Consider the following 24104-nt stretch of genomic DNA (forward strand, 5'->3'; position numbering starts at 1 on the left):
TTTTTCAGCTTCCTTTACCGCTACACTTTTTCTTCATATTCATTCTCATCTCTTTGTTAGCGTTTTCTCTAATCTACAACTTTTTTCACTATTCTGTCATCTTCTTCACCGGAAATATCCCAACCAGTTGTAAGCTTCTAGTTAGTTCTATTGTTGTTTTCAAAACAATTTGTTTTTAAATTCATGAATTTAGTTTTAATGGCAGCTGATTTTTTTTATGTATAATCAGTATTCTATTCTCTATATTCTCTTCTTCAAAAAAACGCAAGTTTAAAGTCAGCTGTCTAAATAAATTTGATGCTCGGTAATGCTGTCTGAACAGTGAAAAAAAGCACGAATTGAACGTTGAACTTCATTGCTAACATTTTATCGTCTTTCTTACTGACACTAACGGTTGTCCGTTTCTCCGAGTCAGAACCAACATGTCACCATTTCCACTCTCCAAAACTACTTAAAACCTTCAATTCCTAAAACGCAAAAACTTACATCCGTAATCACTTATTATTTTTTAGTTTTGTTTACATTTTTCACTTTTGACAAGTCTTCAATGTTATAGAGTAGTTTCAATATCATTCAGGAGGAATATTTATCAACATAAATATGAAATTCAGTAATTAGCTATTTAATAGAATACAGGGAATCTTTCTCGTGACGTCTTTAGCTGTAATGGTTATTAGACCTACAATGCAACACTTCTGCACCACAGACGAGTTGAAAATTTCATTCAAATCGAATTGAGCTGTTCATTCATTTGGCAGAAAAATTATCTTTTATTTTTGAGGGAAACTGCTTTGAGTGAGACAAAATCAAGCTGCATTGTTAGTCCCGTTTGGGAAGAAAAATAATTAGAAGATGTGATTTGAGCCAATAACAAATCTATGGGTGGTCTATGTTGAATGTCATAGATATTTGATATATTCAAATATGCAAACTAAGAAAGGTAGCAACGAATATATTGCAATTGTATCAATTGTGAAGTACCTTGGAACATAAGGAACAAATACACATACTCTTAGTACAAGCATTTGAAAAAACGTAATTACTTGTGTGATGTCTCAAACCATAACACCACACTGAACATTAATTCTTTCCGTTTGAAGAGACTAATGCAGCACGCCACCTAGCTTCAAAAGCTGAGTGCTACTGAGTAGAACTACAAAACGCCACACTTCAGCGTAATATTCTATAATGAATTCACGATGTTTCCTTCTCAAGCCACATTACGGTATATTGCCCTTATTTGCATACTTCATCATGCCTAGCTGAGTGCATTCTCCTAGGGAGCAATGGTCCCTTTTTATTTCCTGAACGCAGAATGTGCAAGCCGAAATAGTTGGGCCTTTAAGTGTTACGCAGCTGACCTTTCCATTGTTTTGCTACATATAAAATAAATTCGCGCCATTAAAACGCTGTTGGACAGAGAGAAAAATCTGCAATAACATCGCCACTGCATTTGTCATGGCGCTATTGTATCCATTCAGAGAACGCGAGTGCGGTCATGGAAATCATTATTAATAACCATTAAATAATTATCCCTCTGCTATTTGCAGTCCCTCATGCATAGAGCGATATTTCATCAGCCTGTCGCATTTTTTACATTTTGAAGTGATGCAGTGCGACAGTCTATTCAATTTTTAGCAACAAACAAAAAAAACGCTGCAAAATATTCGAATGTAGAGAAAAAAAGTTGAAACTTCACGTCCCACAATCGTTCAACTATGTCGCAACAAGCATCCAAACAATCGATTCGTATGAATATAACCTAAATAAGTTCTTCGTCGTCTCTCTTGGAGCAAAAATCTCTAAACCCGACACATCAAGAGCACTTAACAGTGCCAATTGAGCTAAGTGGTCTCAGTGTCGCAGTAAATGGCTCCCTCGTGTTTGTCACCACTGGGGAAGCCTTCGTCCTGATAAATATATAGATTCAATTAGATCCTATCCTAACGCGAACTTTTTAATATTTTCTCGCTCGTATGTACTTTAAAGGGACGTGGAGTACAGGACGAAAAAAAAAACTTTCAAGAGGTCCTTCAAATGTAAAAGAGGTTTCATCGTTAGATGTTGCCGAGTCACAACAATTCAGCCAGTCCCAGTTCGAAAAAAGGGTGCACGACACGTGACACAAGTATGGCACACATTAAACCACTCGAGTCGAATTTTTGGTTTCTCGTCAAAGTTTTTGCAACATTGTATTAAATCACGTGAAAGGGAAACATTTGCTAACGGTGAGTTATTGTTAATTATCCATTAGTACGGTTAAAACTATGTAATATATCAACAATCAATGAAAACTGGTTTACAGGACAGCTACTTTAATGTTGCTGAAGCTAAGTTTGTGTACGCATGGAATAAAAATCAAGCCACCCGAACCCGGGATTCATTGAAGGGAGGAATTATTGGCAGCATTCGATCCGACGTTTATTGATTCGAAATCCAAACAAAGTTAGTCCAGGTTATATGAGTATTGACACTATATACGTCTTCGTTTGACCATTTCGCAGTCGCACCCCTTCGGCTAGACGGAACGATTTCCCTTGGGTCAGTTTGGATTTTTTGGCTGGAAGGTGCTATTTGTTTGCTTCCAGTTTTGTTTGTTCCTCTGCTCGATTATGGACTGTTCTGCAGCACAGTAATTGATTTTCGGCAGCAAAAGTTGATTGTTAAATTAGACTAAATTTATAACGATTTTCATTGATTGTGTGAATTGTATGGATGAAGCATTGTTTGGCCTTAATAATTCAAAAACAAAACACAGATAGAAAAATACTTTTTGAGAGACGAACCAGTCCAGGAGGCTAGAAGTCTCTATAATAAAGTATAAAAATGCAAATGCTTTGTTGAGTTTATTTATGTTATCGATGGAGGTACTGGAAAAATGAACAAACTTGTTAACGTGGCGGATGTCAATAAAGTTGATATTTAACCTGCGGGTATACTCGTGATGCGAACATTTTTTCTACTGTGTACCCTGCCTAGTTTTTTTTATCCCTTTTGTTTATTTTTAGGCTCATTAGCATTTTAGTTGTAACAGAGCCGAATTTTAATCGTGTACATGTCACATGTATATCATATCTATAATTAGCACATTACACAGTTGTCATTTTTCGGCGTTTTAGAGTATTCCCTTCTATACCATTGCATATGGTACACATTTACACAGTAGCCATTTAGGCGTAAGAGTTTTTCCTTCTGTTCTTCCATTATCCAGTTAGGCCGGACAGCGGAGACAGTTGATTGATCATTGTTGAGTTATTTATAGAACAGCAGCCCGATGTGTCTTGCAGAGCAGAGCAGTTGTATGGATGAATCGATCTTATTTCGACCGTGGATCGATCTCCCATCGCTGATGATTGTTGCGTGGACGTAGTTATTCTGTAACAACACAAAGATGGTCAATGAGGGCCCTGAGTTTTGATCTTACGATCGATCGCTTACTAAGCGAACGCGCAACCAATGTGGCTACGGAGACCCCCCTACCCTGCCTAGTTGTTTTGTGTGACCAGCGAAAACAAGAAGTGACCAGCAAAGAACACACTGAATTGCGCTTCGAAGTAACAATATATGTATTATGCATTAATTACTCATTCGGTATTTTCTTTTGAAAATTTGGATAGAAGTAATTTCAAGTGTATTTTTTATCTCTGTCAGTTTATCGAAAATTGGAGCAAAATCGGGACTTCGGAAAACAACATGGAATTGTGCAGTCAATGGTGAGTCGTGAGATTAAACGTTACTACGAAACTCTGAGCATCGAACGAAAGGAGAAATGCAGTCAAAATGGATGTTCTATCAGTGATCAGGATCACAAGCTTGTCGTGAAAGCGTTTAAGCGCAATCCCAATGCTTCGGTCAGGGATGTAGCCAAAAGGTGCAATCTGTCCAAGTCTTTCGTTCAGAGACCCAAGGACCGGGAGAGACTGCATAGGTACAAAGTGCAGAAGGTTCCAAATCGTGACGAACGGCAAAATACGGTGGGAAAGTCGCGGGTCCGGACTATACACCCAGATCCTGACGAAGCCTCATTGCTTCCGCTTCCGGGGCTACTGTTCTTCATCGTCCAGCGCAAGTTTGATGTCCCGGAGGAAGTAAGGAAGCAGAAGCCTCCAAAGTGTGCCCAAATCCGAAATGAGTGCATTAGCACTACATCATTTTATGAGGGAAAGTGAAAATTGTTGAAAAGTAACATGAATAACTATGCGTAGAACAGTAGTGTAGTAAAGTATGAAACACATAAAACAAATAAGTAATGAAGGATTGAGTAATATTTTGTCGACCTTCATGCTAATGAAACTGAGTTTTCAATACAACTAATATTTTTATCGGTACAGATTTTTGAAAGAAAAACTACAGATGAGAAAGATTCATCATAGTACAGATGGAAATGTGGCAACACTGATTGTGACTTGCAATGAATAGTAGATTTATTTCGAGAGTCCTAAACGTCTCACATCTTGGGTAAAACCAGGAGTTTTACCCGTTATTAACGTGCCCATGAGGGGCTATTCATCGTGCATTATCCTGCCCGAGCGCATACTTTAGGCTTAAAAAATTATAGGAGGTAGTGTCCAAGATACGACCGCATTGTTGACGTAGAACTACACTGTTATTTTATATAAGTCACTTGTTCATACCTTCGGATATTATTCTATAACGTTGTGAAATTTTAGAAACAACTGCTTAGTAGAATAATCTCTGAAATGGATTTTTCATTGTAGAATCAGTTGACGATAATTGATTGATGATTCATTCATGCCCTCGCAAAACAATATACTAGCTAATCGTATGTCGCAATTTATTTCATACCTCGAACGCTATTCCGGTGACCTTTTTCGCAATTGACATAGACTCGATTATATACATGTTGCACCAGCACCATTATTCCACATCTCATAATTACATCAATATATCTTTGGCACCGCATGGAAACAACAACAATGACAACACTTGCAAGTATCAAATATCGTGCTACATGTTATTTAGCATTGCCCCAAAGGAATCGCACCTCTAGGCATCGTTCGTATAACGTAAACCAAGCGCCAAACAAGCGTTCGCCATAGCATGCATACAGAGCCATACATTGGTGGCTTGAAACTACTAGGAATATAAATACTTCTCATCATTTTACGCTATTCTCAAAAGGAACGCATCGAAAAAAGTTGCATTACTTTCTCATGCTCGAGAGAAGCGCAGCTGTCACCCTTAGTGGAGGAAGTTTTGCTACTGGCAAGCGAAACCTAATCATATACAAAATTCCAGAACGTCATTCACTTTCTTGGTGACTAAACAAGTGAAATAAACTCTTTTTGTTAATAACATCCTTTTCGAGTAGTAGCAGTAGCAATGCTTCATTATGGTCAATATTAGCGTAAATGCAATCCTAGTTGAAGACTGTTTTGCGACTGGGACGCGAATCCAAATAACTTATAACATTCCAGTAAGACATTCAAGATGCTTGGTATTCCCCAAATAATTTTTTTGGCGCACAACCTTAACGCTTGCTTCGCCATAACGTCAGTCAGTTTAATGCATTGATGCATTGTCAAAGGCACCAACGAAGCCCTTATGATGACGGAAAACAAACTATGTTAACTGCTTGGAAAAAACACTGAATTATGCCACACAGCTTGTATTCTGCTGTAACACCCATCAATGCGAATTCGCTGATGAGTTTGTCAAGAGCGACCGCCTTCACCACCAGCGGGGGGAGCTTGATTTTGGTTGCTGCCTGGGTAACGGCGTTTACATTTTCGACCGACGCGCCGAAATCGCCTACTCCGCTGTTGTTCGATGCGGTGTCCCACTCGCGAGGGCTCGGTTCAGTGCGAGCGCTTTTCACTGCACCAACATCGCGTGCATCATTAGATGACGCTTGCCTCGAAATTTTGTGGCCCCTGGCAATGCGTTCGTTTTTTGCAGGGCTCGAGCCTGCATTCCTCTTCTTCTTACTCATCACACACTATGCGAAGCGTCCAATTAATGACGCGGAAAAAAACACACGATACGAATAACGCGAAAAACAGAAAAACCAAACGACGATATCCAAGTTGGATTACCGCTGGTAGGGTCCAATCTTAGATCGAAGCGCAGCGAAAGCAAAGTGAACTGGATTGCTCAACAGTCCGATGCCGAATGAAAGTTTGTCTTAGCGAGATCCACTGTTTATACTCTAGGCAAGTATTCCCCTTCATTCTTCTACTTTTCCTTTGCTCACGGAGACTTTGAATCCTACGATTTCCCCTCCGTCGTCGATAAGTTGCTCGTTATTGACAGCTCTGTTCGGGAAAGCACACAAATGGATAGAACAAATGTATGGAAACGCTTAAAGTTGTCATGAATTTTAACCATTTACAAACCAAGGGATTCTAATGTTTAGCACATTAAACAAATCTTATGGAATTTTCGATTACTTTAGTATGTAAATCGCTAAAATCCGTTCGCAGCAAAAATAGTTATTAACGTTAACTTTGTTTCATAAAAATGTGACCTGTTTTCTGATTTGGCACCCTTAATGAAAGACGTAATTCTACGTCAAAAATGAATGAGAAACTAGAAATAGCACATCTTCGCTATGGAAAATCGTCAGTTGTTTCTCTATTCTCATGCGGATCGTTCCCATTACGATGCAGCATTTTCCTAGGTTTACTCGTGAAGATTGAGATTTAGAGTTCAAGGAACATTTTCTTGGAATTTGGAATCTTTATTTTCATTCTTGCCATAGGTGTGACCGGTTTGATCTGAATCATATAAACAGTGCTGATGCAACGCAAAGAACCGCATATTTGATATATGGAAACAGTATGGTTTGATTTTCATTGTTTCACATATCCTAGCATCTCCTGTAATTACATTCCCTGACTACTATACTCATCCCGACACGCATCCATTGAAGAACTACATTCTATGTGGCCTCCTGTTCGAGTCACCTACAATTTTTACAATTTTATTTTTTATTTTTTGCATAATTTTGTAATGATAAATGTGATAAACAAGCGAATTGATCAGAATGGGCCGAATGTTAGTAATTGTTTTGATGAAACATTGATTAAATTGAATGAATTCGGTTACGTAGTTTCAACTTGAATTAATTTAAGAAATATGTTGAAGATCGGAGCAGAATCGATTATACAGAGGGAACTCGATAATATACAATCTCCAATTGTCCTTCCACTGTATATAATTGAATCCTGATTTTTTAAAGTTTATTCATATTTATGTATTTTTAAACGGTTTTATTCAGCTTGCCCTGTAATTTGCATGTTTGTATGTTTGTAGGTTTGTATGTTTGTAACATGTTTGTCTGTAGCGCTTTACCACATTAATAGAAATTTGAACCTCTTCCTGTTGACCTATTGATCTCAAATTTGGAACACATCTTTATCTCTGTAGTCATCATAAAACTGCGTATTTCATGATTTCAAAAATCCAAGATGGCGGCTGCTACAAAATGGTGGATTACATATTTTCTGAAAACCCCATCAATATTGGTTTTTCCCAAACCCCATCAATATGGGTATCAAATGAAAGGGCTTGACTAGTAGAACACAGCTATTCGTGGAGAATGCAAATCCAAAATGGCCGCCACCACAAAATGGCGGATTAAATATTTTCTCAAAACCCCATCAATATAGGTATCAAATGAAAAGGCTTGACTAATGGAACACAGTTATACATGAGGAATGTAAATCCAAAATGATCGCCACAACAAAATAACAGATTACATTTTCTCTCAAAACCTCATCAATATGGTGGTTTGTAAAAGAACTTAACTAGTAGAACACAGTTATACATGAAAAATGCAAATGCAAATGGCCGCCACAATAAAATGGCGATATATTTTTTTTCCAAAATCCAGTCAATAATGGTATCAAATGAAAGGGCTTAACTAGTAGAAGTTATTTATAAAAAAATGTAAATCCTTGATGGCTGACACCACAAAATGACGGATTATATATTTTCTCAAAACAAACCCCATGAAAACGGGTATCAAGTGAAGTGGCTTGACCAGTACATCACAGCTATTTAGCAAAATTCAAATCCAAGATGGACGTTGTAACAAAATAGCCAATTACTTTTTTTGAACGGTTTCATTCAACATGACCTGTTTGTATGTATGTTTGTATGTCTGTATGGCTGTCCCACATTAATAAATATTTGACCCCGTTCCATTTGATTTATTGATCTGCAATTTGGAACAAACCTTTATCTCTGCTGTCATTATGATACTGTGTATTACATTATCTTGAAAAATCCAATTTGACCGCCGGTAAAAAATGGCTGAAAAGCTTGACTTGGAGAACACACTACATTATGAACAACATAAATTTAAAAAGGTGTATGTATTTTTTTTTGTAATTCCCTCAATATCGGTATCGAATGAAATGGTTTGACTAATACAATACAGTACATCATCGAAATATTCCGAAGAAAATTAGAAAAGAAATAAAAATAAAAAAAAAGGTTGGATGGTTTTATTGTAGAGAAGTATACTAATCATACAGATAATGTACTAAAAACTAGAAAATAAAAAAAAAGTAAAAAAAAAATCAAGTTGAACGGTTTAATGTACTAAAAGCTAGAAAATAATTTGGCAAGAAGCAGTTGGTAGTTATCACATCCCTTTGAGCTTGAGCTCAAGCTTGGGTAGACTGTACAATTCGTAGTTGCTCTCCGTGATTGACCTGTTAGTAGTTATCACATCCCTTTCTTCATTGATCTAGGACAATGATGAGACTAAAATAAAATCGTGGGACACATCGGATTTCCATTATCCACAGTTAGTTGTTTCATCATATGCCCACGATTTTATTTTAGTCTCATCATTGTCCTAGATTAATGAAGGAGGGGATGTGATAACTACTAACTACTACTTGCCTAATAATTTTTTAGATTTTAGTACATTAAACCGTTTAACGTGAAAAGTTGTTTTTTTTATTTTGTTTTTGAACATAAAATAAAAACAAGTTTTTGATTGAATTTTTTAAAGTCAGAAAACACTTTTCTAATATAAAAAAAAATGTATCCGGAATATTTCAAGAGGCGATAGTGGATCATATTCCCTTCTACGCATATGATGGAATTTCAACAATGACAGTATTATAACGGGTATTTCAATAGGGATGCTACAAAAGTAGATCGATAGGGACCATTTGTGCCGTTTTATGATGGAAGATATACGACCTAGCAACGAGTCGAGATTATTAAAATTTATTACCGAAATTCAGAGTCAATGGCCTCAACTTTGAGAATGCTATGTCCAATTTATGGTCGTCATAATCGTCCTGCCAGATCAACAATTGAGCGTCTAGTGGAAAAATTTGAGTTCATAGGCACAGCACAAAATGTTTCCGTAGTGCAAAGAAGTGCCCGTCGTGTCGAGAATATCTCTGCCGCTAGCGCATCAATTGAGGAAGACCCACATCAGTCTCTCACACGTTGTGGCGAATTTTGCGAAAAGGCCTACATCCTTACAAGATTAAATGGAGGCAAGAACTGAAGCCGCTCGACCACCAGAAGCGTCGTTTGTCCATGAATTGGGCTGAGCAACAACTTGAAAATGATCCGGATTTTCATCGAAAAATCTTCTTCAGCGATGAGGCTCACTTCTGGCTGAATGGCTTCGTCAATAAGCATAACATGCATTAATGGTCAAGCAGCAATCCACACGTACTCCATGAGTCATGAGTCCGGCGGCGTCTTCTTCCGTGATGATCAAGACCGACACGTTACTGTGAATGGTAATCACTACCGCTCAATGATAACCGAATATTTTTGGTCCGAATTGGATGATATGGACTGGTACAATGTGTGGTTTCAACAGGACATTGCCATAAGCCACACAGCCAAGCCAAGTTTGGTGAGCGTGTTATCCCACGAAATGGTTCAGTCAATTGGCCGCCTCGGTCGTGCGATTTGACGCCGTTAGACTATTTCCTGTGGGGCTACGTCAAGTCTATGGTCTATGCCAACAGGCCAGCCACGATTGATGAACTTCGTAAGAATATCGAACGTGAAATTGCAGCAGTATCGGCCGATGTATGCTTAAAAACCGACGATAATTGGGTTCAGTGTCTGGAATTCTGCAAGCTTGTTCGTGGTGGCCATGCAAAAGAAATCGAGTTCCATATATAATGGCATCGAATGTATTTTCACATGAATAATGAATTTCATTGATATCCAAAACCGTTTTTGTCTTATTTAAAAAAAAATTGTAGTGCTCTTATTGAAAACCTTTTTTTAAGCATATACAGTGACTCAAACCTGTAGTCGTACTCCACCACGCAGATCTCTTTTCCCTTCTTTTGAAAATCGAAAACAAGCTTTCGGAACATTCTATTGAGATAAAGTTATAGAGTCATATGAGAGTTAAAAGTTTTGCTATCTGTTTTCAGAATAATGGTTTTTATTTCTCTAAAAATTGCGAAAGTATGTGCTAATGTATGAAAATTGACTTAAACTCATAATCGCACGCTGGTTGAAATCTCTGCTCGATTTCGAAGGCGTTGGCCAATTTCCGAATTCCATCTTTATTATTTACGAGTTTTTTTTGTGTATTCGGAAGGATAATTATCAATTTTTTCATCAGGTGGTTTTTAAAATCGATATTTTTAAAAATTTGATGGTTTCTAAATTCCCAACACAGATAACTTCCTCAGTTTTTTTTTAGTGGGATTGATGTCGGAAGATCGTGGAGGAATATCAATAACTTTTAAGCAGTTGTAATGTAACCATGTACAAACTTTATATGTCTTGAGCTCTGGGTCTGTCTTGACGCTTTGCTTCACAATCTAAATAGAATGTTCCGAATGCTTGTTTTCGACTTTCAAAAGAAGGGAAAAGAGATCAGCATGGTGGAGTATGACTACGGGTTTGAGTCACTGGAAGCTTATAAGCATTCCCTTCCGAACAAAAATATTGGGTTGGGGAAAAAGAAATGTCGTATATTGTCAATATATGACAACACTTAAGCATATCTTGTGTTGTACTTATCCCATCGGGTCATACTATACGGCTATTTAAAGACGATAATCTGTGCTACAAGTGTCGTTTTGACAGTGTTGTGATTGTCCTTTTCAGTCTCAAGTTATAGCGCGTCAAAGATGGAGTCCACCAAGCAAGAAATTCGCCATATTTTACGTTTTTACTACCTGCGAGGTAAAACTGCAACGAAGGCGGCCGAAAAAAAATCATGTGGTTTATGGACCCGATACTGTAACGATTCGCACAGTACAACGTTGGTTTGATCGATTTCGTTCTGGTGTAGTGGCTGTCGAAGATACACCCCGTACTGGTAGGTCAATCGTCGTGGAAACCGATAAAATCGTTGAAATCATCCAAGTAAACCGGCATGTTAGCACTCGCTCGATTTGCCAGGAACTGGGTATAGACCATAAAACCGTTTGGAACCATTTGCAGAAGATTGGATTCCAAAAAAAGCTGGATGTATGGGTGCCTCACAAGTTGACGCAAAAGAATCTTTTAGACCGAATCAACGCCTGCGATGCACTGCTGAAACTGAACGAACTCGACCCATTTTTGAAGAAGATGGTGACTGGTGATGAAAAGTGGATCACATACGACAACCTAAAGCGAAAAAAGTCGTGGTCGAAGCGCGGTGAGCCGGCCCAAACCATTACCAAGCCTGGATTGACAGCCAGGAAGGTTTTGCTGTGTGTTTGGTGGGATTGGAAGGGAATCATCCACTATGAGCTGCTCAACTATGGCCAGACCCTCAACTCGGTTCTCTACTGTGAGCAGCTTGACCGTTTGAAGCAGGCGATTGACCAGAAGCGGCCAGAAATGATCAATAGGAATGGTGTTGTTTTCCACCAGGACAACGCTCGGCCTCACACATCTGTGATGTCCCGCCAGAAGCTACGGCAGCTCGGATGGGATGTCCTATTGCACCCACAATATAGTCCGGACCTAGCTCCAAGTGATTATCATCTCTTCCGGTCCATGCAAAACGCTCTTGGTGATACTAAGTCGTATGAATAAAAAAAAGTATTTACTTATTCTGCCCATTTCCAAGTAAAGTAAACTTTCCTAGTATTTACTTGAATCCGTATGAATAAATGTTTACTTTACTAATTTTATTTTCGAATTCGAACATAGTTTTTACTTTGTCAAACATCTGTCAACTGATTGTTTAGGTTTCGTTTCAAAACGTTTTTTTGGACAAAGCGTGAATTCGCGATGAAAAAAGAATAGTGTCCACGTCTGGTGGCTACTTTCAATTAGGGACAATAGTTTGGGTCCCTATCTCGTTAGTGTAATACCTACCATATTAGAAGACACGAAGCAAGTTTTCAAATGTTAAAATTTGAATGAAAATGTTCACATCATGTTATTTAATCACTTAAAACACTTTTTTCCGACTTTTTTTTTAATCCTTTGTCTACATTTCCAACATTATTACTGAAACTTTTCATTATAATATAAAGTTGTCTTCAAAAACAATTATCGTACAAGATTTTCTCACCACCTGCAAACAAAAGTGTTTTTCATTTAAACAGAATGCCAAATTGGTACGGAAAGGTTATTTTTCATTCATAATTTAAATTTTAAAAACGTGTTCATTCCGCCTGAAAATCAATCAATTTTTTACGCTCCCCTCAGCTCAATGCCATCAATGCGGATCGTTAACTTGTTTAACTTCAAGCGCAACATAGCAGCATTAAACATAAATAGGATATGAAATCAAAACGAATGAAAGATCCAAAGTATGCTCATGAGCATACTTGATAATTACGAAGTAAATACTTGATGCATGCTGTTTTATTCATACGAAATCAGCTAAACATCCATTTTCGAAAAGTAAATACTTTGTTGTTTATTTTATTCATACCAAACGTAGTAAAAACCAAGGCGTTGTACTATAGGTGGACCGCAATGCCAAAATTGCTGTTCGGCCATTGCTCGTGAAAAAACAAATTTGTTTACAAAACAAGTCGTATCTTCTGGTGACAAATGCATTCGTTGGCAAAATAGCTGCTCGCGCTTTATTGTCGAATCATAACAGTGCAGAAGGATGTTTTAGTATATCTTTTCGCCTTTCTTTCCAAGCAAAATGTACTTCTGTTTGGCTTCCATCGGCGGGGAAAAGAGTACTATCAGCTTACGGCGATGGTGACAAAAAATAACGCTGATTATGGCTCCACTGATTTCGCTCAGGGAGGAGGAGAATGCTGTGCATATTCCGGGAAGGAGATCCGGAAAGGGCCGTTACAAGTAATTGGCTAGAGCAAAAGGTGCACTATATTCCACGAATATATATTTGCTAATTTTTTCCTTCAATTATTTTCCTTAGCGAGTTGACATTGAAATCATAACCACACACCCGAACAAAAAGTAAATAATTCTGAAAGTTACGTCTCGCTACTCGTCTCACGTCATGTCCTGAAAGTGTCAAGAACAAAACACCTATAGTTTAGCATCTTGGTAAAAACTTAATCTCACTGCTCGACTGCTCGAATGAAGTAAAGTAAAGATGAATTTTGTTTTTATTCATACGGCCTACTAAGTTGGCCCAATAGAGGCTTGCGAAAACTGGCTGTCCGAGTTTTTTGCAAATAAGGAGGGGGAGTTTTATAAGGGGGGGATAATGAAGTTGCCTTCTAAATGGCAACAAGTTTGCGAACGAACAAACCGGCGCATATTTGACTTAAATTGGATAATTTTAAGTATGTTAAATAAAGCGTCAAATTTCGATCAGAAATACGACATTTCTTTTTCCCCAACCCTATATCTTCCACTACGATAAGAAACGATGGTCTTAACACGTTTAAAAATTTCCAAAGAGTCGTTATATAACCGTGGCACTCAACGTGTTGATAAAATGCATTGAATTAAAAAAAAGTTTTTTTTTGTTATTTTTTGTTTGATTTTCGTCGACTGTCATCGTCTATAGTGCCACATATCCGTTTGATCATCATCAAAGAACGGGCCGTAATCATACTCGGGTTCGGGAAGACCATGTTCCCACGGGGCAATACCATACACGGTCAAACCTTCACGTATTTGCTCGATATCCACGTGGAATTTATCCTTTGTTGATTACGTTCGATTAATTTCATGGATCGTTAAAACATTCAAATACACTTACAATACATTAGTTTATTGAGCAACTAAAATATTCACTAGACATAATTTATATGACAGAACAACGTTTGTCAGGTCAGCTAGTCTAATATTGTGTATAATTGAGTCCGATTTGTAACTAGAACATCTTTTCGACAATAGGCCAGACTAAATCTCACTACTAATCCAACATCGCAACTTCGACCGCATGAATGTTGAATGTAAAATCTCCGCCGCAGCATCCAATCAGTAACAATAAAATCTAGTTCGCATCCAAGCTTCGAGTGTCCTCCCCCACACCATCATCGAGCGCTCCCATCAGCCATATCGAAGTAAATCGTAACAAAAGTGAACCTTTATATTGTAATTTCTGTATCCTTCTGCTGGAGATGACAACCACTCATATATTTGGACACACAATGCTCAGTGCATTTATCCCTACGAGGCATTTGCAATGTGAATGAAAATTTCAAAATTATTATTATGCTGCTGGGTGCCGTGTGTGTGTGAGTGGAATGAAATAAAATATAATATGAAATTGCGCACAATAGTTGCTGCTCACCACGAACAATAGAAAATGTTTCATAACATTTTTCAATACAGGGCTTTATTTTCTCCTCGAAATCTCTGCCCGTGTCTACGAGAGACCGTCATTAGTGGCGTCAATGGCGGGGAGAGGGGGAGGAAAATTCTGTTAAACAATGCATTCAAAATGTGTACCCCACACTCGTTCATATAGGTTTTTCTTCCACTCGAACAACACAGAATTGTCCCCTGAACCGTGTCACGATGATGATGCTGTTGCTGCTCCTGCTACTGGAAAGCGGTGAAAACATTTGCATACATGTTCTCATACACACACTTTTGGCCCACTCTTGATTACTATTATTTAGAATGAGCCACTCCAACTGGTGAAGCATAAATTTCGCGCTCCGATACAAGAGTGGAATGAATACAACTTTTTTTTCTGCGCAATCTGAACAAGTTTTCTCACAAGAGGACACTTTTTCAAATTACGGTCTCGAACAAAAAGTTTGAGTGTTCTCGGCAGCAGTCGCATATTCTGGGTGCGCATCTGTGCAAGGTGTAAAGTTTTTGCACTACATTAAATCTTTTCCTGTGTTCGGATAGTGTCCGGTTTAGTGGGATATTCGCAGCTTGTGCAAAAGTTGTTGAACAGATTATTATGATTGATCAAAACGTACTTGAAACGTTGTCGAATATATTATTTCAATTTCCCAAAGTCGATTTGAAGAACAACACAGCGCATATTACGTTTCCACCAGACAGATATCCATCAGCAAAGCACCCAATTGATGATCCAGAAAAACGAATTCCATCTCAAGTGACAGAGCCATTCTGAGCTCTTAGACTGTGATTCGCAAACAGACAGCGCTCACCTCGGGGAGATTGGAGTCCCTGTTATGTGTGTCTGAAAGTGTGCTCTGTAAGTCCGAAATGCTTTTAATTACGTTTCGTGTTTACCAACTATCCAACTTCATTATTCGTCTGCATGTTTATTTCCACATTCGCAAACGACGGCCAGCAATATTCACAACAGGCAGCAGGTCAAGAGGCGGGCGAAAATTTATCTGTTTGCCTAGTTTTCCCACCCTCACACAGCAACCGTCAAGCTGGTGGCTGCGAATGCTGGTTGTTTCGATCGAAATCGTTAGAATGGTGGAACGATGCTTATTGATTATTAAGCTCCTCGTATATTTCGCTCGAAAACTGTGCAATATCGAAAATCACAATCTCTTACTGAATGGGACCGCACGGAGGAACACATATTTGATTAAGGCAATCTCAGTTTTATGTCGTCTGGTGTGTACTATTTACCTGGTTGTCTAAAGTGGGAATGTGCATCCAGGGAAGTCTTCCCGACGCTCACGGTGGTCAGAGCATTTGAACTGTAACCTGTAATCGAAAGAAATAGAAAGAAAAACAAAATAATGATTACTTAGAATGCGGAAAAAAAATTATAGAACAAAAGATCACATCAAAACACAAAAATAAAATGTAAAAATCACCCACCCACAGTCATCTATCACCGCGTTCCGCACAGAGCCGAGAGGAAAATCGCAACGCCACTGTCGACGTACGATCCTTGCAAATTTCCCCGAATTTGTATAATAAAATATATCCACTGAAGGATAACAAACGAGAGGACAAAAAAATTCCAATCGAACACGAACTGGGTCCAATCAAATCGATACATGTGAAAAGGGCAAAGGCGACCAAACCAAACGAAAAAAAAAAAAAAATAGACGAGAGAAGGGAACAAATCGAAGCAAATCCATGCAAACACAATTCTTTTGATCTTTTTCACATGTGGCAAAATGTTTCGGCTTTTTTTTTTCCTCTGTGTAACAACGATACATGTTAACACAACCATTGGGCGTTTCATTCGGTACGTAAAACAAATACATGTAGGTTGTGCGAAATTTTTTGTTTTGTAAAAGGTATAATGCGTAAGTAATTGGATAGGAAAATATTCCGTTTTTGGGATAAAAGAGAGTTTTTTACAGCGAAAACTGATTTGAGCACAAAATAGGCTTTTTGTAGGTTATTGTTTGCTTGCAACAATCACAATCAGATACTTTTATCCATGGAAAATGTACATAATGTTGTTTGAGTAAGAAATTTGTGCACTGAGATTTTTATAGAATTTAATCAATATCAGGATAACTGACATGAAAGAAGCATTTCGATTTCACGTTAGTTATGGTTGAGAATTTTCATACAAGTATGCGAAACTACAGTACTGAAAGAAATAAAGTGCTCAATTTATCTCATCAATGCTCCAAAATTCTTTCAATTTTAATTAAACGTGACAGTTCTCTTCAGCGAAGTTGAGTTATGAATGATTGTCTTCCAAAAAACACAATAATAATTTAATTTCCGTAATAAAATTTCTATGAAAGGTGAATGTATTGAACTAGTTTTTCAGTATCTTTTAGCAAAATAACATTTCTTAAATAACAAAAGTCCAAAGAACACGGGAACAGAAAATCCGAATCGAATTGATTGTATAGTGGGGTGACGGCGTCGACGGCAACCGTTGCGGAACAAATTTTCACCTTCAGTTTTCCACCGAAGAACGCAGGTCTTACTGCTGAAAATACCTTCTTCACATCTGACTAGAAATGCGCTGCACTTTGACGCCACCTCTAATCCGGAAACAATGCTTGAATTCACGAAAATTCATTGATCGGTCGGAAAAAGTCGCCAAAAAATCATTCACGATTTATAAGTCATCCTGCAAGCGACCAGATGGCAGCGACAGCGAGGCTTTCCAAATGGCCTTTCCGTAGGCCGAGTGTTTAGTGTAGTTTTCCAAATTAATAGTTTTTAAGGCTATTGGCGAATGTACTGAGGAAGTCTGAGAGTCTGAGAAAGACTCTATAATTCAAAACATCATCATCATAACACCAATAAATTCGAGCACGCTCCTAAATTCACGAAAGCTCTCTTCCAGCAAAAAAATCAATTCGCTTTTGATTACTTTGGATATTATTTCAAAACGCATTGAAATTTTCTAAATACCTCCAATGTTTTGGTGGCCCTGAAAAATACCGATGGGTAGTGGCGTCGAGTGAAGCTTTTGTACCCAGGCGGAAGTGTTGATTTGCACCCAGGGAAGAATCTGCGGCGCACCCGGGGCGGAAAAGTCGATGTAGAAACGATGTGATGCAAAAATACAGAAGCCGTCTCCACCATACGGTATGAAAATCGACACGGTACGCGGTACTACGCATCACTGTTTGCGATATGGAGCAAGACTCTGTGAATAATGACGATCATGGTTTGAATTATAGAGATTTTAAATTTCTCAGATCATCCGCCTCTAGCCTTTAAAAAGGTCGATATGGAAACTAAACTAAACTCTCGGCCTTGAGAAAGACCATTTTGGAAACCTCGCTGCCATCTTGTCTCTAGCTGGATAGCTGATGAATCGTGAATGCTGTGAAATTGCGAATAGTTTGTTTATATTCAATAAATTGAAAACGAGCGGAGCTTAAAGTGCAATACGCTGCATTTGCTGTTTCTATTTCATGAAAGTGTGCCCTGTTCTCTTATTTAGCACCATAATACATAGTTCCACGTTAAAAATGGCTAATGATTTCTAAGGTTTCCTTTATTGTTACACATACAAAATAATTTAAGATAAAGCTACACCAGAAGGGCCAACCAGTAGAGCTCGCCGGGCCACAGGTTGAGTATTGCTGCTCTAAAGGGAGCATGGCAGTGTCTGGGCGAGAAGCATCTTTACACTCTTGTTGAAAGCATGCGACGAGGCCTACTAGAAGCGGCCCAGACAAAGAAAGGACATAACAAATACTAAAATGTAAATGCGATGAACGGAGCACTGCGTCAAAAAGTTGCATATCGCACTGGTGTGATCGATGTGCAGTATCATCCTGATGTCGTCTATAGTTCGTGACGCTCGTAGCGAGAGGGTTAATAACATTTTGTCTTTTGGTTATCAAAAAAAAAACAGAATGTTTAACAAGAGTCATCAAACATTTTTTCCTGGTGCAGCTATTCATTCATTTCGGTATACTCAATTATACTCTAGAAGGAAATAATAAAGTTGGTCGCAACCAGCTTTGATTTGTCACTGAAAATGAGAAATTATTCAGTATTTCTGATTATTCGTTTTGATAAATCCGTTTTTCCAGTGCTATACGATAGGGTTTTGGCACGTGATGTATAGACATTTTGTCCTCAGAAAGCCTCCTCTACAGATGAGTAGGTGCTATTTGGGCCTTCAACTTGAACCTAGTGTCTCGTGTTTTAAATATAAGGCAAAGGTTTCCATAAAAGATTTTCAGTTTTTCAATGCATCGTATCGTTTGAACTCCTATTTATTGTATCCATTTTGATTTCCGCTTTGAACAGAATGAAAAACGGAAGAGATACAGCTTTGATAAAAAAAATGCTATTTGTTCAACAGAAATGCAGAACCAGATCCAGAGCATTTTTAAGACGTTCAAGGATCGGTGTACCCTCCGATGTGTTCGATTTTCTAGTCCGAGATAGAAAAACACTTTGTGGTCTGAAAAGATAGGAAATTACAACTTGCTCCCTTACTTCAAAAAATTAACTATTGCAAATTTCCTGGTTTTCTTCGTTGCAACATATTGTTACGGATCCTCCAAATTGATCCATACATCAAAATTAGAAAATTGGTGTCCAAAACACGAACTATTGTTAACGTGGAACTACGAAATCATTGCCGCCGAGAACAAACATAATAGAAATTTGAGTATGAACTCTTTAGTACAAATATTAGGTAGCACTGACTAGGACCGATGAATTAATGCTTGGACTGGGAGGAATGATTGAATGATTCGCAAAGCAATAAAAATTAATCCATTAAGCCAATTGACAATTAAGCCCTAAACGGTGATATGTACTGTTGATTGCTCGCTGTCTAGAGCGAAACTTAACCACTGAATTTATTGAATATCCAACGACACCGCTTGGAGTATTTTTCAGCTATAAAACGCACAAAAAACACAATTTCCCCGAGGAACAGTCCACAAATTATACTATGCAGCATCTTTTGCAGAACGGCGACGGAAAATCCGAACCAAATCGGTTGTTTGGTGGCACCGGAGTTGATAGCAACCGCAGCGTAACACATTTTCACCTTCATTTTCTAACCGAATAATAATAATTTCATTTGAAAGACAAAATGTCCAAGAGTTATATGATTGTTAATTATTGACCTGAAAACTTATTTCAATAACTTCAAAATAGCTTTGAAAACACGCTATTGAAATCACACAAATCCGTATATAAGCTGACATCCGCTCGAAAAACCAATCAGTTATAATTACGCTGCGAATCAGCATTGCAAAAACTTATGCAAACCGCATGCATTTTTATATTTCAAAACATATGAGCCTGAGGAAATCGATGCAAAATATTACAAAACATATGCAAGTTGCGGGTGCTTTTGTAGCCGCATGCATTTTCAGTAACGGTTACGGTCGGTAACGTCGATTGAACAAGATGCGTTCAACTTGTATGTCAAAATCAAAACTGAGTGCCTGATGTTCATCAAATCAAGCAAATTTGCGCTTCGAGATTACATACACTTGGGAGATACAAAAACTGCAGAGGAAAATGTAAAAAACATTGATCGTTTAGCAATTCTTCTGTTCACATATTTTGGAGGTCCACGATAAATTAATGAAATTAATAAGGCATCATGCCATACGTCTGACTTGCAACGGTATCTTTCACAATGCATGAAATGGCCTAAACTGGAAATTGTTCGCAATCGAATTCGGAAATTGTTTCATTTAATCACTGGTTTAATTAAGAATTTGATCAATACACTCAAATGATTACTAAGCCAACGGTAGTCCTACGTCAACCTTGCGGTTATATCTTAGGAATAAACCACACATAGTTTATTTTCCTTTGGGGAATATTTCAGAAACGCTTAAATATATGCAATTGCAACACATGAAATTTGAGCTCGGTAAGAGATCATCTCGGTTTACAAAATACGAAAGTTTGCTCGGTGTGATAGTGATACTGATGGTATCGATTTTTCGATTCGATTTATATAATAGGACCCAATGGATCCATTGAAAGTGGAGTTTTCTGAACAACAAATCTCACATCTCACTGTTTGGACCTGTTTAGACGATGTGATTTCACCGATAACTGGAATTACATGGTTGTTGATAAAGTCCATTTGTTTCTGCCAGTGGATGTATGTTGTTTATATCTTGACATGTATGCCAAAAATTTGTGTTGTGCTGTTTTGTTGTTCAAATTCAACCTAAGAAAAAAAAACCTTTCGACGTAATTCAAGCAAGTGTTGTGATGGTTATCAAGGTTCGAACATGAAGAATTTGCTGGGCATAATATGCTTTACTACCACAAAAAATAGAAGAAAAAGCTGAAAGGAAGGAGTGCGGGAAGTGTATGACGAAAATATTATAACAAAACCCAGTTCTAGAAACGGACCGCTCGATTTGATGTTCGTGATTTATTCGTTGTCTAAAACAGTTGAAAACTTCCGTGAAGGTTATTCAAGATTTTTTATTTGTTTAATCCATTTTTTCTGTTTATTTAGGCACCTCAGAATTTTGGCTTTCAAAGAGTCGGATTTAATCGTGTACATGTTAAATGTTTTATCGTATCTATAAATTGTAAATTACACAGTAGTCATTTAGGCGTAAGAGTATTCCTTCTGTTCTTCCATTGTTCAGTTAGACCGGATAGTGGAGACAGTTGATATGATCATTGTTGTATTATTAATAGCACAACAGCCCAATGTTTCTTGCAGATTAGAGCAGTTTCAAGTAGAGTTTGTATGGATGACGAGAGGCCAGGACTCCGACCGTTAATCGATCTCCATCTCTGATAATTGTTGCGTGGACGTAGTTATGCTATATCAACACAAACATGGTCAATTGAGATCCCTGAGTTTTGAACTCACGATCGATCGATTAGTGAGTGAACGCGCAACCAATGTGGCTGCGAAGACCCTCTTTCTTCAGGATTGATGACGGTAATTTTGAGCTGGATAATATTTAACGGTTCAAGAACTTGATAACCATTCATTAAACAAAATGGTGCCCATGGTTACTAGATATTGCAGGGATTTGTAAAGAATCCGATGCTAGGAAACTGCAAAAAACAGTTATCTGATAACATGCAAATCGACTTTGATCAATTCAACGTAAAGAAAACGATTCGTCCTTTAAACATGTACGACGAACAATGTATCGTTCAAAAAAGTGGCTGTAGTATACAAGCGGAGGCGGACAGCATAGATTTTTTGAACTATCCAGTACAATCCATTGTCAACAGAGTACGATAACATTGAAACATTGAAATTGTTGGATAGTGAATTGGGTATATCGTACAGCTATGCCAGTAAGAGCCATTCAATACTCGAACAAAAAAGACACATCTATTTTTTCTGCCACTGAATCATGAACATTCTGAACATCCACCTTTGAACATTTCTTCCATCTCCGCACAAGCGTAATGAAAACACCGACGGGCGGCCCTCTAAAAACTTTATAAACCTTTTCCCAACGCACATACCGTGCTTCCGAGGGCAGCAGTCAAAAGTGCAATCCTCATTCTCTGGTACGGGTGGTGTTGTGTCCTTTATTATAAGGCGGCAAAAGAGCTAAAATCGCCCGAAGCGCCTTCGCTTCGGCACCCCCCTCTCTTACATTCGATCAGGTCTTTGATTGTTTACAATCAGTGCGAATCATCAAACCACTTTTTGATCACATTCAAATTGAATTTGCTGTCGCCGCCGAGAGTCGCACATGTTGGTTTGGAAATATCCGTGTGTGTGTCTCTCTTAATTTTCGTCGTCGCCACAAGTAACGACGGGGACGAGTTGGAAAATCTGTTTTCCTTCACGCTCTGCATGTGGCCGCTTCCATTCACGCTACTCCACGCGAAACCAACGGAACGTTATCCCCTAGCTTCTAGAAGCCGGCCGCCCGGCGGGTTAAACTTAAAATTTAATGTTGTGTCAGAAAGCGCTCTGGGGTGTCATTTGTAACACCATCACCATGGCTATGCGTGTTGATGCTTCTGAGCCGATAGGCGTTCGGCGTTCTTCCCCATCGTTAGCATCCTCGATCGTTAGAAGGGGGACTTTTTTGATGGAATTTTGCTGTCCACAAGTCACAAAGCGCGTAAAATGCTTCACCATTCCAAACTCGAGCGCGCAAAAACCAACTTTGGCTGGGTAAATCTTGTGAACAGTTCGGTGGGTGCAAAAGCAAATGTTGCCTGTGGCTAAGAAAACTTATCTATGCGAGGAATTGAGCAATCTCTATGTTCTATCTGTGCTGCAAGTGCTGAAGCAGCATCGAAAACAGATACGATGAGCGGTGGTGTTTCCAAGAATCAGGAACCATGAAGAGGTTAATAAGCAGTGGTGGTGTTCTTTTGATGTTGATGCAAGATCAAGAGAGCGTAACATTTGTTTTTGATATTGGCTCAACTTTGATTACACATTATGAAGCCCGTAGAAGTGGTTTCACTGTGCGGTTCTTAGCAAAAAAAGTGTTGATTTACGCTGAAGCATGAGGATTTATTTGTCAAAACAAAAAAAAAACGCGAACAACGTTTGAATGGACAATAGAATAAGGTGAAATGTAAATACATATTAGATATAAGATAAGCTTAAGAATTCAGTGTAATGAATGTGAGTGTGAACACTGTCAACATTTCATTATATATATATATATATATTATTCTCCTTCCTTTTACTGAAGAAAAAATGTCACCCTTCTAAACTCGAGCAAACCGCGATTAATCGGTTCTCTACTTCATTAACATTAGAATTAATGAAAAATGTTTATATATACTTGTAACAATATAGATAGGAATTTGGCTCCTTTAAACTTAGGTAACTGAGCCTGTAAAAATAAACGATTTATTAAAAAAAAATCGTTTGAATGGTAAAACATTCTCAGTCTGTGTACTATTAACCCTAAACCTACCGTTGTTTCATGTATACCTATTCCTACCACAGCGAGTCAAGTGATCCCTTATAAATAGGTAGTGAACAATGACTTGATTTATAAAATTCTCCCGTATATTTCGACATTTTGGGACAACAATTATTAGCAAAATAATGAAATTACAATTTGTGACACGCGAAATAGCGCTTTAGCTTGGAATGGTTACTGTTAGCTCGCTTGGATAGTTAGCAATACAATTAATTCTAATCATTCACTATTCATTCACAAATGCCACAAAATATATAAAGCAATAGCAAAAAAATGTGTAATGCAATACTTTTGTATCACAACCACACATAAAAATCTTTCCAATATTATATAAATGTTTGCAAGGGTCAAATGACCCGTTGCGGTAGTTAGGGCAGATTACATATATTTCTCAGTAAAAAAAAAATAACAAGAGAGGAGTAAACACTTAAAAATACATTCGATGTGTGTTTTAGGAAAAGTAGTGTAGGCAAATAATGTTGTGACAATGTAAAATATCTGACGCTGATGTCA

At 38.0% G+C, this 24104-nt stretch overlaps 1 protein-coding gene across 3 annotated transcripts in view; it reads right to left on the minus strand.

Moving 5' to 3' along the window:
• The window catches only part of LOC129764687 (DNA-binding protein D-ETS-3), a 200112-nt gene that overhangs the window by 56309 nt on the left and 119699 nt on the right, over positions 1–24104 (minus strand). For all 3 annotated transcript variants that reach the window (XM_055764039.1, XM_055764038.1, XM_055764040.1), the window contains one exon: positions 15919–15996. In XM_055764039.1, the coding sequence (XP_055620014.1) occupies positions 15919–15996 (78 nt within the window). The remainder of the gene's footprint in view (positions 1–15918; positions 15997–24104) is intronic.

This window comes from Toxorhynchites rutilus, chromosome 2, assembly GCF_029784135.1.
Source record: "Toxorhynchites rutilus septentrionalis strain SRP chromosome 2, ASM2978413v1, whole genome shotgun sequence".
In the NCBI taxonomy this organism is placed as follows: domain Eukaryota; kingdom Metazoa; phylum Arthropoda; class Insecta; order Diptera; family Culicidae; genus Toxorhynchites; species Toxorhynchites rutilus.